The 12367-nt window shown below is 42.8% G+C and overlaps 1 protein-coding gene across 2 annotated transcripts in view; it reads right to left on the reverse strand.

Annotated features, from left to right (window-relative positions):
• Positions 1 to 1996: 1996 nt before the first annotated feature.
• The window catches only part of LOC132841160 (neuronal tyrosine-phosphorylated phosphoinositide-3-kinase adapter 1), a 37119-nt gene continuing 26748 nt past the window's right edge, over positions 1997 to 12367 (reverse strand). For both annotated transcript variants that reach the window (XM_060863386.1, XM_060863387.1), the window contains exons 4-7: positions 11004 to 12367; positions 10180 to 10413; positions 9607 to 9710; positions 1997 to 7966 (exon numbers count right to left, since the gene is read on the reverse strand). The exon at positions 11004 to 12367 is cut by the window's right edge and continues 253 nt beyond it. In XM_060863386.1, the coding sequence (XP_060719369.1) occupies positions 7532 to 7966; positions 9607 to 9710; positions 10180 to 10413; positions 11004 to 12367 (2137 nt within the window). In that variant the 3' untranslated portion in view covers positions 1997 to 7531. The remainder of the gene's footprint in view (positions 7967 to 9606; positions 9711 to 10179; positions 10414 to 11003) is intronic.

Consider the following 12367-nt stretch of genomic DNA (forward strand, 5'->3'; position numbering starts at 1 on the left):
AAATGTTGATTAAAGTCGTTAATCATCTTCGAAACAAGTTTCTGTTATCACATTATAGCAGCAATAAATACTTGATTCCTCACCAGGGGAAACAATGAAAAGTGCATTTTGATGACACAATAAGAGAGATTTCAGTGTCCATATTTTAACATCTGAACGCAACTACAAATGGATACCTATAACTCTAATAGTTATAATTATTATTAATTATAATACCAAATACTTTACCATCTAGTACAAACTATTACTTAATGGTAGCATTCTTATGGTTACAATATACATATGTTTTGTGTGAGTTGCTTACTTCCTTATCAGCAAAAAAGGCTAGAAAATATGTGTAGCATAAAAAATAACTAGGATCACTGTAATCAACAAATAACTGACATCTTTATTATTAGATCAGTGGTGCTTTCAGTTGACAGCATTGTCAGAAAGATGTGATAATAATGACACTCGCTGTGTACCCACTCTATACAAGCATTATATTATTGTACAGTGATATTCAGACTCATTCAAGCCATTAAAAAGAAGGACTTCTCTGTAGACCCAAATGATCAAATTGTGTTGAGAATTAATATGGTTGGGGAGTAAAACAATTTCTAAAGCTTTGACCACTCCCAGACGCACAGGACTCTTTCCATAATCAGCAGTCTGATCAAACAGATTAACCAGTAGAATAGGCAGGGGGTGACCAATAATCTAATGACCATTTCAGAGCTTCAGAAGACCTCCACAGAGATGGTAGAACCATCTGCAAATTGTAGTATCATCAAATTTCAGATGATACTACACTCATCTGTCTCATCCAAGATTGCGATGAGTCTGCATACCAGCAGGAGGTGAAGCGGCTGGTGCTGTGGTGCAGTCAGAACAGCCGAGAGCTAAACACCCTCAAAACTGTGGAGATGATAGTGGACTTTAGGAAAGACCCCTCAACACTACTCCTCCTCACAATATCCAACAGCCCGGTGTCATCTGTGTCATTTCCCAAGACCTGAAATGGGAGTGCAACATAAACTCCATCATCAAAAAGGTCCAGCAAAGGATGTACTTTCTACGTCAATTAAGGAAATATGGTCTCCCACAGGAGCTGCTGATGCTGTTCTACACTGCAGTCATTGAATCTGTCCTGTACACATCAATCACCATTTGGTTTAGAACAGCAACTAAACAGGACAGGAACAGACTGCAACGCACCTTAAAAACAGCAGAACAAAAAATTGGTGCCCTCCTGCCCACTCCCCAGGACTGGTACGATACAAGAACCAGTAACCGGGCAGTAAAAATCACTACTGACCCTTCACACCCTGGACACAACCTCTTTCAGCTCCTCCCTTCTCTCAGGCACTACAAAAACATTGCTTACTTAAACTGCCAGACAGTTTCAGGTCCCTTATCACCCTTATTAACAACTCAGCATAATTATATTCCCTGCTTCATATCTATAAGTACTGCATTATCAGAACTGTCAGTCATCACATCCGTAAATGTCAAACACACTACTGCTGCTGCATATTGCACAAAATCAAAATATTACACAATGCACTACCGTGCGTTTTTCACACTTTATGTACATAACTGATCAGTCATATATTCTGTATTCATATTTAATACTCAACCTGTCTATATTGTATCACATCATTTGCATTGTCTTGAAATGGGAGTGCAACATAAACTCCATAGACATGGTGCCCCCTTATGGTTCAGGGTAGAGTTGCAAGAGAGATATTTGGTGGGTTTAGAAGGGAGATCAGTGATGTAGGCATTAAAGTAACCAATGCACTGTTTTTAACAACAAGCAAGCAAACACACAGCAGGACTTCTGTTTCCGATCAAGACACATCAAGTCACACAAGTGTGTAGTTCATCATATAAAATTTATTTCATGACGATATCAATGCAAATATAGCACTACAGTGATTTCCAAGGTACATCGTATCTTACCATATCAATATATTATGGCACTCATAATATGGCCACCATTTAAGTAGACACGCAAAGCCGACAGCTTCTGTAAACTAGTTTTATCATTAATTCTACCCCTTCATCGTAATAAATTGTAACTAGATGATTACTTAGAATATTTGAAGTACAAATTTTGGGCACAGTTTATTCAGACCGAGACACAGCCCAACCCTTCTCTAAGTTGGAATCCTTTGAGAACTCCCAGCATGCATTGCACCAGCCCTCTACTTCCTCTATTGTGATTCTTCTTCCTGTTTGACAGAGATTGTACTGATAGTACCCATCTGGGTCATGTGGTGATTGTCAGCGACATTGTGGAACAGTCATGAGAGCACCATGGTGACACCACAGGAGCGTCATGCTGAGACCAGAGCAACCTCAAGGTAACAACTTGACCGTGCACTTGTTGTGGGTGGCATGGTGTTAACCATGATTGCCAACAACGTCATGGTAACATTAGGAGAACACCATGGTGTAACCATAGTAACACTATGGTGTCACCACTCTGACCTCATGATGATATCATGGTGACACAAGGGCACTGATAGAGTACTCATAGTGGCCAACTAGGTCATATGGTGCTACCAGGACAGTCAGAACATTACACTAACAGCATGATAACTAACTGCACAGTAACCATTCATTATCATCAAGATGTCACTTCAGTAACCTCAAGGTAACACCATGAGATGCCACGACGACAGAATTGTATCGGTGTTCTCACATTCGTCATGTGGCATTAATGCGATCGATAGAAACACAACTGTTACATCATTAGTACACCATGATGACACTATAGTAACTTCCCCGTAACACCATGACAACATCAGGCTAAAAAGTAGTCAAATGGTACTACCATGATTGATACCATTTGAAAGATCATGACAAGGCCTTGATGACACCACAATAATGTTATGGTAGCTTAATGACCACACCAGGGCGACACCGTAATGACACCATGAAGACGGTAACGGCGTTGACGACGCTGCGATGCGACCTTTCTGTTTCTCAGTAGTGTTGATAAAGTGAAAACTGTACAAGTTGGTGATAACTGTTTAGAAAGAAACAACAAAGTTTAAACACAACCACAAAAAGAGAACGAAAAAAAAACAAAAACAAAAACAAACCCACTTGCGTGCCATAGTACAATCACGGAAAGATCTACTCCTCAATAGTTAGGCCAAACTCTGTTCTACTCTGACCTCAAGGAAATAAAAATAAAAAACAAAACAAAACAGAGGAACATTCAAATGCAGCAAAAAAAGGAAGAGGTATAATAAGAGAAGTGTTACCAGTAGTGAGGAATATGACAAACTATTTATAACAGCAGTAGTAATTCAATAGCAGCAAAAGTATTCCAAAATATCCAAACAGTGACCAAACTGGGCTGGTGGTTCCTGTACATAAATAAACAAATAGATTAAAAAAGCAGTAAAAGTAGACCTGTTTTAAAGGGACTTGCATAATTCTAGCAGGAGATACTGTATTGTTGTGTCTGTGACCGTGCCTTTAGTAAGAGGGCTTTGCATTTCAATGGGCCAAACCATTCGGTACAGTGTAGACAGGTTGCCACAGATATAACTACTAAATTCCTTTATAAAACAATTAAACACCTTTTACTTTTTTTTTATACATCGTATGCTACAGTATACTTGTCCATTACAAGTATGAAAGTGGAAAGATTTGCTACATAATCAATACAGTTTTACATATCTATTTTACAATTTCGAACCCTTGTGTGTTTATTTTAGCACATCCTGTGTAGTTTTCGCATTTTTTTTTTTTTTGTTGTTGTTGTTGTTTCTGTATTGTGCAGTTAGTTCCAGCATTTTTGTTTATTCGTTTGAGGAGCGCGAGTGATCATCCAGGCCACACAGCGAAGGAACAGAAGTTGATTTTGGTTTGCCTCTTAGTGTCTGATATGAATGGCAGAGCCTGTGTGTGTTTGTGTTTGTTTGTTGTGTGTATGTGTGTGTGTGTGTGTGTAAGAGTGATGGAACCTTAACCAACCTCAAACGAATCTCTGTCACAATTCCATACGATCGACACTTATGATGACGCCGTCACTGATATGAAGAGGCAATAATACTTTAAACTTATGTACATGGTATTAGCATATGATACAGAGTCACGGATCTGTCTGCAGATCCATCGAGATATGGATTATCCGATCTTATTTACTCCATCCTGAAACGCGCAAAGACGTCGATCTACACTTTAGGTCTGGTTTAAGTAGACAATGACACAAGCACTGATGCCAGACACGGAAAATGACGACGATAACCGATTCATTTACAAAGACTTTCTCTGATTCTTTTAGAATCAAGAAAATGCCAAACCATAACCGAGCAGATCGAAGTGAGATTGTGGGTTTCAGCATGATGATAGAACAATGTTAAAGGAATACTTTAGGGTTTTTCAGTTGAATTTCCATCCAACACATCGACGTGTTCGATTATCACAAACAGCAATTACCTTCTTCTTGCAAAAAAGAAACTTTTTCTTCACTACTATTAAATAAAAATGATGGAAAGCTTTTGAATTAAATCCAGACACCTTTTAAATATCGTCGCTGTCGGGCGTAAACCTCGTATGTCCAAATTTCGTCAATTTCATATTTTTTCACATATCGATGCTATTGGTCAGTCCCCACGTGGGTCTGTTATTTTTACAAGTTATTAACCAATCTAAAGTCTTGAAAATAGCTTGAGCACAAATCTCATAACTCCATTGGACACTTCAACTGTCCACCTCTTCCTCACTCCGTGTGAGAGCTTCATGGCATATTTCTCCTCAGGAAGAGTCGCAACGAATCAACACGTCTTCTGAGGTAAATGTCTTCAAAATACTGGGCTCAAAGAAAAAAAAATCTTGACCCCCGCTAGTTCTGGTGCTCGTCTGAGGACAGGAATTTAGCGCAAGACTATCCACTGCAACGCGGACTAAACCCTGTGCACTGCAGATAAGGTACGGCGTTTTTTTAATTTCCTGAAAAGTAACTGTTTTGGAGATACGAGGATTCCGCCCGACAGCGACGATATGTAACCATATGCCCACTTTCTATAGCAACATAGAGTCAAATTAAGGCTGGAGCATATTCTAAGGGGCCTTGGGGCACAAGGTGGGGGACACCCTGGACGAACCCAAAACAGAGCACACAATAGGGGCAGTTTAGAATCAGTATGTTGGTGGACTGGGGGAGGAATCCAGAGTACGCAGAGGAAACCTCTGAAAACCAGGGAGAAAATGCTAACTCTGAACCCCCAACCCCAAAGGTGTGAGACACCCATGCTAACCAATAAACCACTAAGGAAACAAATTCAAATCTATAAACATTATACTTTAACAACAAAGGTATCGAATTATGGAAGAAATGTTTTTACAAAGCCACAAATGCAGATACGTTGGATAGAGATGTAGTTGAAAAACAGTGAAGTTTTCCTTTCATTGCCAACTAGCTTCACTTTCCCGTCTATTATCTTGTTCAATACGTAAGTACACTAGGCAACAAGACTCCAATCTGGAATCTGAATGTTTGAATCTCCATCACATCCAAAAGTGGACATCCAAAAGTGGTCTTGCTGCTTGTGATGAAGATCTTTTTAGGGGCAGTCTGATCTGTGTGAACAGACTCCATTAAGTTTTCCTGTAGCTACTGCGAAAGTCAAAACGAACGCGTGGGAATCATCGATTTTTGCGTTTAATTCTTAGGTAGTATAAACAATCAAAACGCAACCGAGAGAGGTCACCTTCACGCTCGATCAATAATATCAACGTAAGAAGAAACCCAGCAAATTAGCACTTCTATACAAACTACACCAGCACTACACACCTCCATACTTTACAATGTGTGTGTTGATTTAGCAGTATAAGTATGTGTTGGTGTGTCTGTGCATGTGTGTGTGTGTGTTTGCTTTAGCAGTGTAAGTATATACTGAGTGCGTGTACAGTTTGTTTGAATGATACCTTCTGGTCTGTGTAGGTGTGTGTATTTCCGGAATTTGACTAGTTTTAATTCTATACACACTATGTGCTCATCTACAGCAAAATATCGCTTTCCAGGTCTTTCATTTCAGGTCTGTCCTGTCCTCCGTATCCACAATCCAGACATACACACACACACACACGCACGCACACACACACACACTCTGGAATGTAGAATCACCCGGCTGCATTTCCGTGTCCTTCTTGACGTGTCAAACATCTCACAATCTTTTCATCCCTCCGTCATCCTGGCTGAAGGAATTCTCCATCCCCTCAAGAACATGTACAGAGAGCTCCAAAGGTTTGTGTAAGAAGTCCAGTATGTATTTTTTTAAAATGTAAACTCAGTGTAGTTCTCTCAGAAGTCGCGATGAGGCATGGTAGGTAAAAGAGAGTCTCGACTGAAACGTGTCTCTCCTGTGTGTTTATGTATATATAGTCTTTATATGGCACGTAAAATGCTGTGTGATATCATCACCACCCTCCCCGAGAAAAAAAAAAACGAAGCAAACCCCCCCAAAGATATACAATACGAACTCTACATGTTTATAATACACCCGTCTTTGTTTTCAACATTCACAGATTCCATGTTTGTCTGAGTTTATTAATATTTCCTCCATCCTCTTTCTTCTCCTTTAACCGTTCTCTCTTGCAGAATATGACATGTAGCACACGTTTGCCAATTTATTAGGTACATCTCTGTTGTATTTACACTCAGTTGCCATTTCATCATGTACACATACTATACCATACCATATAAGGGCATTTTGTAGGAAATAAAGTTACTAACTGTAGCGTTATTTCTGGCTCAATGTGTCGGCCTCACTCGAACTTGTCCATTAAATAAAAACCGTAAGATGACCAAGGAGAAGATCTTATTAGGGTGGTGGATCCTCTCAGGACAGCAGCAACAGTTGTAATGCGGTGGTAAGTGTATTAGGCACAGCAGTGTTGTTGAGGTTTGGTGCATAGCAACTGATGGGCTACAGTTAGTAACTGTATATCTACAAATTTGGCATTTCACCTTAACTAAATATTCAGAACAAACAGATAATGTGTTCAAAATAGATTCAGGAGGCATGGTGTTTTATATTGTATTTCAGTGCATCATTACTGGGGTCCCACAGGACCCCAGTATCACTGGGGAATCTCATTCACTCACGCAATCACACACTACGGACAATTTTCCAGAGATGCCAATCAACCTACCATGCATGTCTTTGGACCGGGAAAAGAAACCGGAGTACCCGGAGGAAACCCGCGAGGCACGGGGAGAACATGCAAACTCCACACACACAAGGTGGAGGCGGGAATCGAACCCCCAACCCTGGAGGTGTGAGGCGAATGTGCTAACCACTAAGCCACCGTGCCCCCTGTTTGAAAATTTGTTAACAAAAATAATAACTGCAAAAGCAATACTATACTGATTGCTGAATTAAAGTAGAAATGGAGCACTAATCATATACATGTTGTACCCCTACATGGTAGGTTTACTTGACCAAATGTCAGGTGAATGATGTTAGGTGTACTTAATAAAGTGGCAACATCAGTGTATCTCAGTCATTCTGTCTCTCTCTGTGTGTCAGATAGCCGTGTCCCACACCACGGCCTGCGGTCTCTGGCAAGGCGGTGTGCCTGTTTTACGTGGCTCGGGTGTTTTCCTCCAGCTTGGCAGAATGGGCATGCTGTCCTGTTTGCACAGACTTTTATCTGGCCGCCGGTGAGCCTTGATCTCCTTGCACAGGCAACGCTTCCTCTCGATCACCTCCAGAAGCTTGCCATCCCGCTGGGTGGATGTGCCCATCGTGCCTGTGCTGGCTGTTATGCCGATAGCGGTGCTGCCTGTGCCTGGCATGGCCTGAGCCTGTGCTGCCAGCTGGGCCAGGTGCTGGAACTGTAACTGCAGGTGGTGCTGCTGGAGCTGCTGCAGGTGGAACTGAGCCTGAGCTTGAGTCAAGGTCTGAGCCTGAGCACGAGCCAGAGACGGACTGCAGGGTGCCTGAGAGAGAGCTTGCAACTGCAGAGTAAAGACAGAGGGTGAAAGCAAGCATGAAGATAAGTAGATACAGATTGTTCCTCAGTCTATTATAAACACTTTCCTAAAACTTTTCCATTTGTTTTACTGTTTAGTTAATCAACACCTTCCGACCAATCAGAGTCAAGCCAGGATTAGGAATGTACCAACCCAAATTTTCACTTTTCTATATATTTTCCATAAAGTGTTCACAATTCTGGTGAAAGAAAGAAATTTACAGACACAAAGGAAACAAAGCAGAAAAACAGAGATATTTATGGAGTAGATGGGAATAATGGTGCAACCCATTCTTTTGGACTTCAGTGACCTTTTGACCTTATAAGCCTTCACACACTGAGTCAGGTTTAAACACAACTGAAGTCTTGCTGTTTCCCATGCGGCCACCAGATGGAGGTATTGTACAGTCTCCCCCAATCCTAGCCCTCCTGCTGCAAGAAGGAAGGTCAAATCAGCACACAGTCTGGCTATGCAGCACACACACTCAGACACACACACACACACAGACACACACACTGCGTCTGCGTCAGCATCTGAGTCTCTGCCAAGAGACGGCGGCACACGAAAAGCAGGAAAGGAGCAAAAAAAGCCACAGGAAGCAGCAGAATTGTCAAAACATCAGGTAGAGCTGCTGTAGAACTGTAATGCACCGACCTGTACACACACGTACACACACACACACACACACAAAATGTCCTTTGCAAGCAGATGCAAGGTATCAACGCTCATTGAAAATAAAAAGGACGGAAGCTTAATAGCCGTGTCTATGTTTGAACATCTGTATTTACCGTCTGCCTGTTACACCGCAGACACACCCACACACTACGCCAACGTCACTACACACCCTTCCTCTCTCTGCCTATTTCTCCCTCTAGCTGCCTGCCTCTTTTCTCTCTCTCTCTCTCTCTCTCTCTCTCTCTCTCTCGCTTTCTCCCTCCCTTTCTATCCCAATGCAGCTCCTGTCTTCCTCTCTGTCTTTCTGTATGCTTCCCTCGTTCTCTTTGGACTCTGTGAACCCACAGCTGCACACCCGCTGCTTGTCTCCTCTGCAGACACGTTTGGGTGGGGATGCTGAAGAATCAGGAGAATCTCATCCTATACCGCCTACTGTGTTCAGCATTCATTACACCAAATACTGATGCCATATACCATAAATGTCTGGTGTAACGGTGTGATCACACATGCATCACAATCTCATCATGTATTTAGCGGTCATGTCATGTCTGCTCTCAGTAATAAAACCTTTATAAAAGGTAGAGATAGGAATTATGTTATATTCGTAAATATGATCAGTCAGAAGGTGTTGATTTTTAATAAAAATATTACCTCTGATAGTAATCGCTGTAATGCAACTCATAGCTATGCGTTTATTTGTGAGCTCATTCTAATGCGTTATTATTTCATATGTTTCATCTACACAGTGACTTATGAGATATACTCAACATGAATGTATTTTCTTTTCTTTTTCTGGATTTGTTGCATCATATCAGCTTCATACTGTATGAGAGACCCAAAAAGAGACGGATAAAGGAATGGGTGTTCATATCACCTTTGGGATCATACCTCCTTTATAACTGCCTGCCCATACATGTCTCCTTTTTTTTTTAATAAAAAGCAAAAGTTACCTGGTTTAGAGCTTCTCTAGCTGGCAGACTACTTTGTCTCTGAATATCCCCTCCTGCTTGCTTTACTCCAGATGTGGAGGATGATCTACCCAGCCGGCCGAGCTCTGTTAACACACACACACACACACACACACACATACACACACTTTGGTTTCTTCTCAATAATGTTGTCAACATCCTATTTTTGCCTAAGGATCAGCAGAACCATGTAATGTGTTTATATCCCTAGTAAGTAATGAGCAATAAAACCTTCACAGGCCCCCTGGTGGAAAATTCAGCATGTCTACTCTTTTCTGGTCTGCTTTCAAAAAGCCATGGCACGTCTATCCTTAAGGCCTAATTCTACTTTCTGTATGTAATTGTTCTAAGGAATTGTCTATATTAAAAATCCCACCGTTTCTCAAATAGTCTTCAAGTCTTCTCGACTTGACTTGAAATAACGAAAGAACCACCCCGTCAAAAGTCAAACTCATCCTAGTGCATACTACCAGAACAACTGCTCACCATTTAAACAGATTTTTATTCAGTAATTCTTGGAAATGAATAGTTAATACTTTAATAAAATCAAATGACCTCCATTGCGGCAGGCAGGGAAGGTCTGGCATGGCAAGGGCAGTCCTGTGCGGGGCATTACTCTTAAACCTGGTGGCCCATCTGCTCCTGCTAGACTCTCACTGTGCCCAATTCTTCCTGAAGCCCGTACAGGGATTCCAGAAACTCCTCCAGCCCGACCACTACCCACAGAATCCTCTCTGTCTCTTCTTAGCAGAGCATCTGTACTACCATTCCAGACACGGCCTTCTTCTTCTATAGAATGGGAGGGGAGAATATGTAAGTTTAGTCTGTTTAAGGGGTTTAACATTAAAGTAAGGAAGGGATATTTAACAATACTAAAAATGCAAGTTGAATGCAAAGGTTATTTATTGCTACACACACCGCCACCACATTTCACATGTCATCCTCAAATCCAGGGGAATCCAGGAATTACCAACTTAAGTGATGGCTCTGGGAAAATCCTAAAGTGCGCAGAATTGTAGCTACAGTCCTCCAGGATTATAGTTTGCCACCCCTGCTGTTAATGATGACAATTTCTCCCTTCTTCTCCCTCCCTTTCCCTCTCTCTCTGACTGAGGTTTAGTTTCATTTGCCTGTTATTATACAATTTGTGAGTTTGTGCACAAAACTCACTGGAAAGCTGGTATAAAATATTCTGCTAATTGTTTTGAGGTGTAAAAGTTAGTTCATTTAAAAAGTCACAACTAGTCATGAAACCTATGGTATGTACAGTAGATATATATAGACATCAAGACATCTTTCTCTGACCATTGCTTTCCTTATCTCTCCATTTCACCTTCTCTCTGCTACCACCTTCCCTCCCACTCCACCCAGTTTCTTACTCTCTGTCTCTCTGCTGCCATGGCTGAAGGAGAGCTTCCTGTGCATGGGCCAGTAGGCCTGATCATCAGTGAAGCCTAGACCACTTCCACTGGCATCCCAGGGCAGGAACCCGGCCTTCGCATGTGGAACCTGGGAACTCCCAGCCTTGGTTCCACCCTCTGGATGCAGGGAGGGCATCGGTGTGCCAGCACGCAGGCTGTCATAAGCTGGAGGGCGACGAAATCCTGCAGATGGGTATGTCCAGAGCAGAGGGCTGTCTGAAGGTGGGGGCTTATAGGCTGGGAGGTGTGTGTGAGGAGTGTGTGAACGCTGAACTGAACGAGATGGAGGCCTCTGTGATGCGGAGGATGTGGACGACATCCCCGATGACGTGGATGAAGACAATGACGCTAAAGGAAGGCTAGTGGTTGTAGTGGCAGCAGTAGAGGCAGCCGTGTCAACTTGGCTGGATGACTGTGTTACTGGAGTGTCTCTATCTCTGTCTCGATCCCTTTCTCGATCACGGTCTCTGTCTCGTTCTCTCTCTCTGTCTCGCTCCCTTTCCCTCTCGGCTTTGTCCGACTTCAGAAGAAAACTGACTGACTTGCCCTCTTTGGCCTGTGTCTGAGTTTGTGTTGAGGTCTGCGAGGTACCCTGTGAGGTCTTACTTGACTCTTTCTCAGGTTTGCGATAATGGTGGTAGTGTGAGGGCCGGTGGTGTGGGTGATGATGGTGATGATGGTGTGAGTATGGTGAGGAAGATTTTGAGGATGGAGGCAAAGGTGTTGAGTGGCTCCGAGCTCGTAGGCCTGGTGCTGGCCCTTCCTTCCTTTCCTTTTCCTTCTCTCCAACGTTTGCTTCCTTTGAAGCAGAATTGCCAATGGTGGGTGGTAAGCTGGCTGGTGATGGGCTGCTGCTGGAGCCCAGCTTGGAAGAGCCACTCTTTGGGGGTGGAAAAGCCAGCAGGGGTGGCTTGTGTTGAAGCAGGTTGGGGAAAGGCGCAGGGATCTTACTGGATCCAATCTCAGACTCTGATTTGGTGCCTGGTAAGAGGAAGGGGGTAGGGGCTCGAGGAGGGTGTGGTGAGGATGAGAGAGGCTGAGGAACAGGTGTGGAGGAGGCAGAGCAGGAAGACGACGGTAAGGGGGAAGAGTGAGAGATGGACACGGCAGATTTTGGCTTAGAGGATGGCAAAGGACAGGAAGGTGAGGAGGATGCAGGCCGAGGGAGTGAAGAAGATGTGGAGGAAGAAGAGACAGAGGAAGATGTGTAGGATTTTGATGACTTGGCACGCTCATGCTTTGGTGGGAGGCGTCGCTGGTGGGCATCATCAGCCACTGGGTACTTCATCTCTTCATAAATAGCTTCCTCGCCTGGATCTGAG

This window comes from Tachysurus vachellii, chromosome 26 (genome assembly GCF_030014155.1).
Source record: "Tachysurus vachellii isolate PV-2020 chromosome 26, HZAU_Pvac_v1, whole genome shotgun sequence".
Taxonomy (NCBI): Eukaryota; Metazoa; Chordata; class Actinopteri; order Siluriformes; family Bagridae; genus Tachysurus; species Tachysurus vachellii.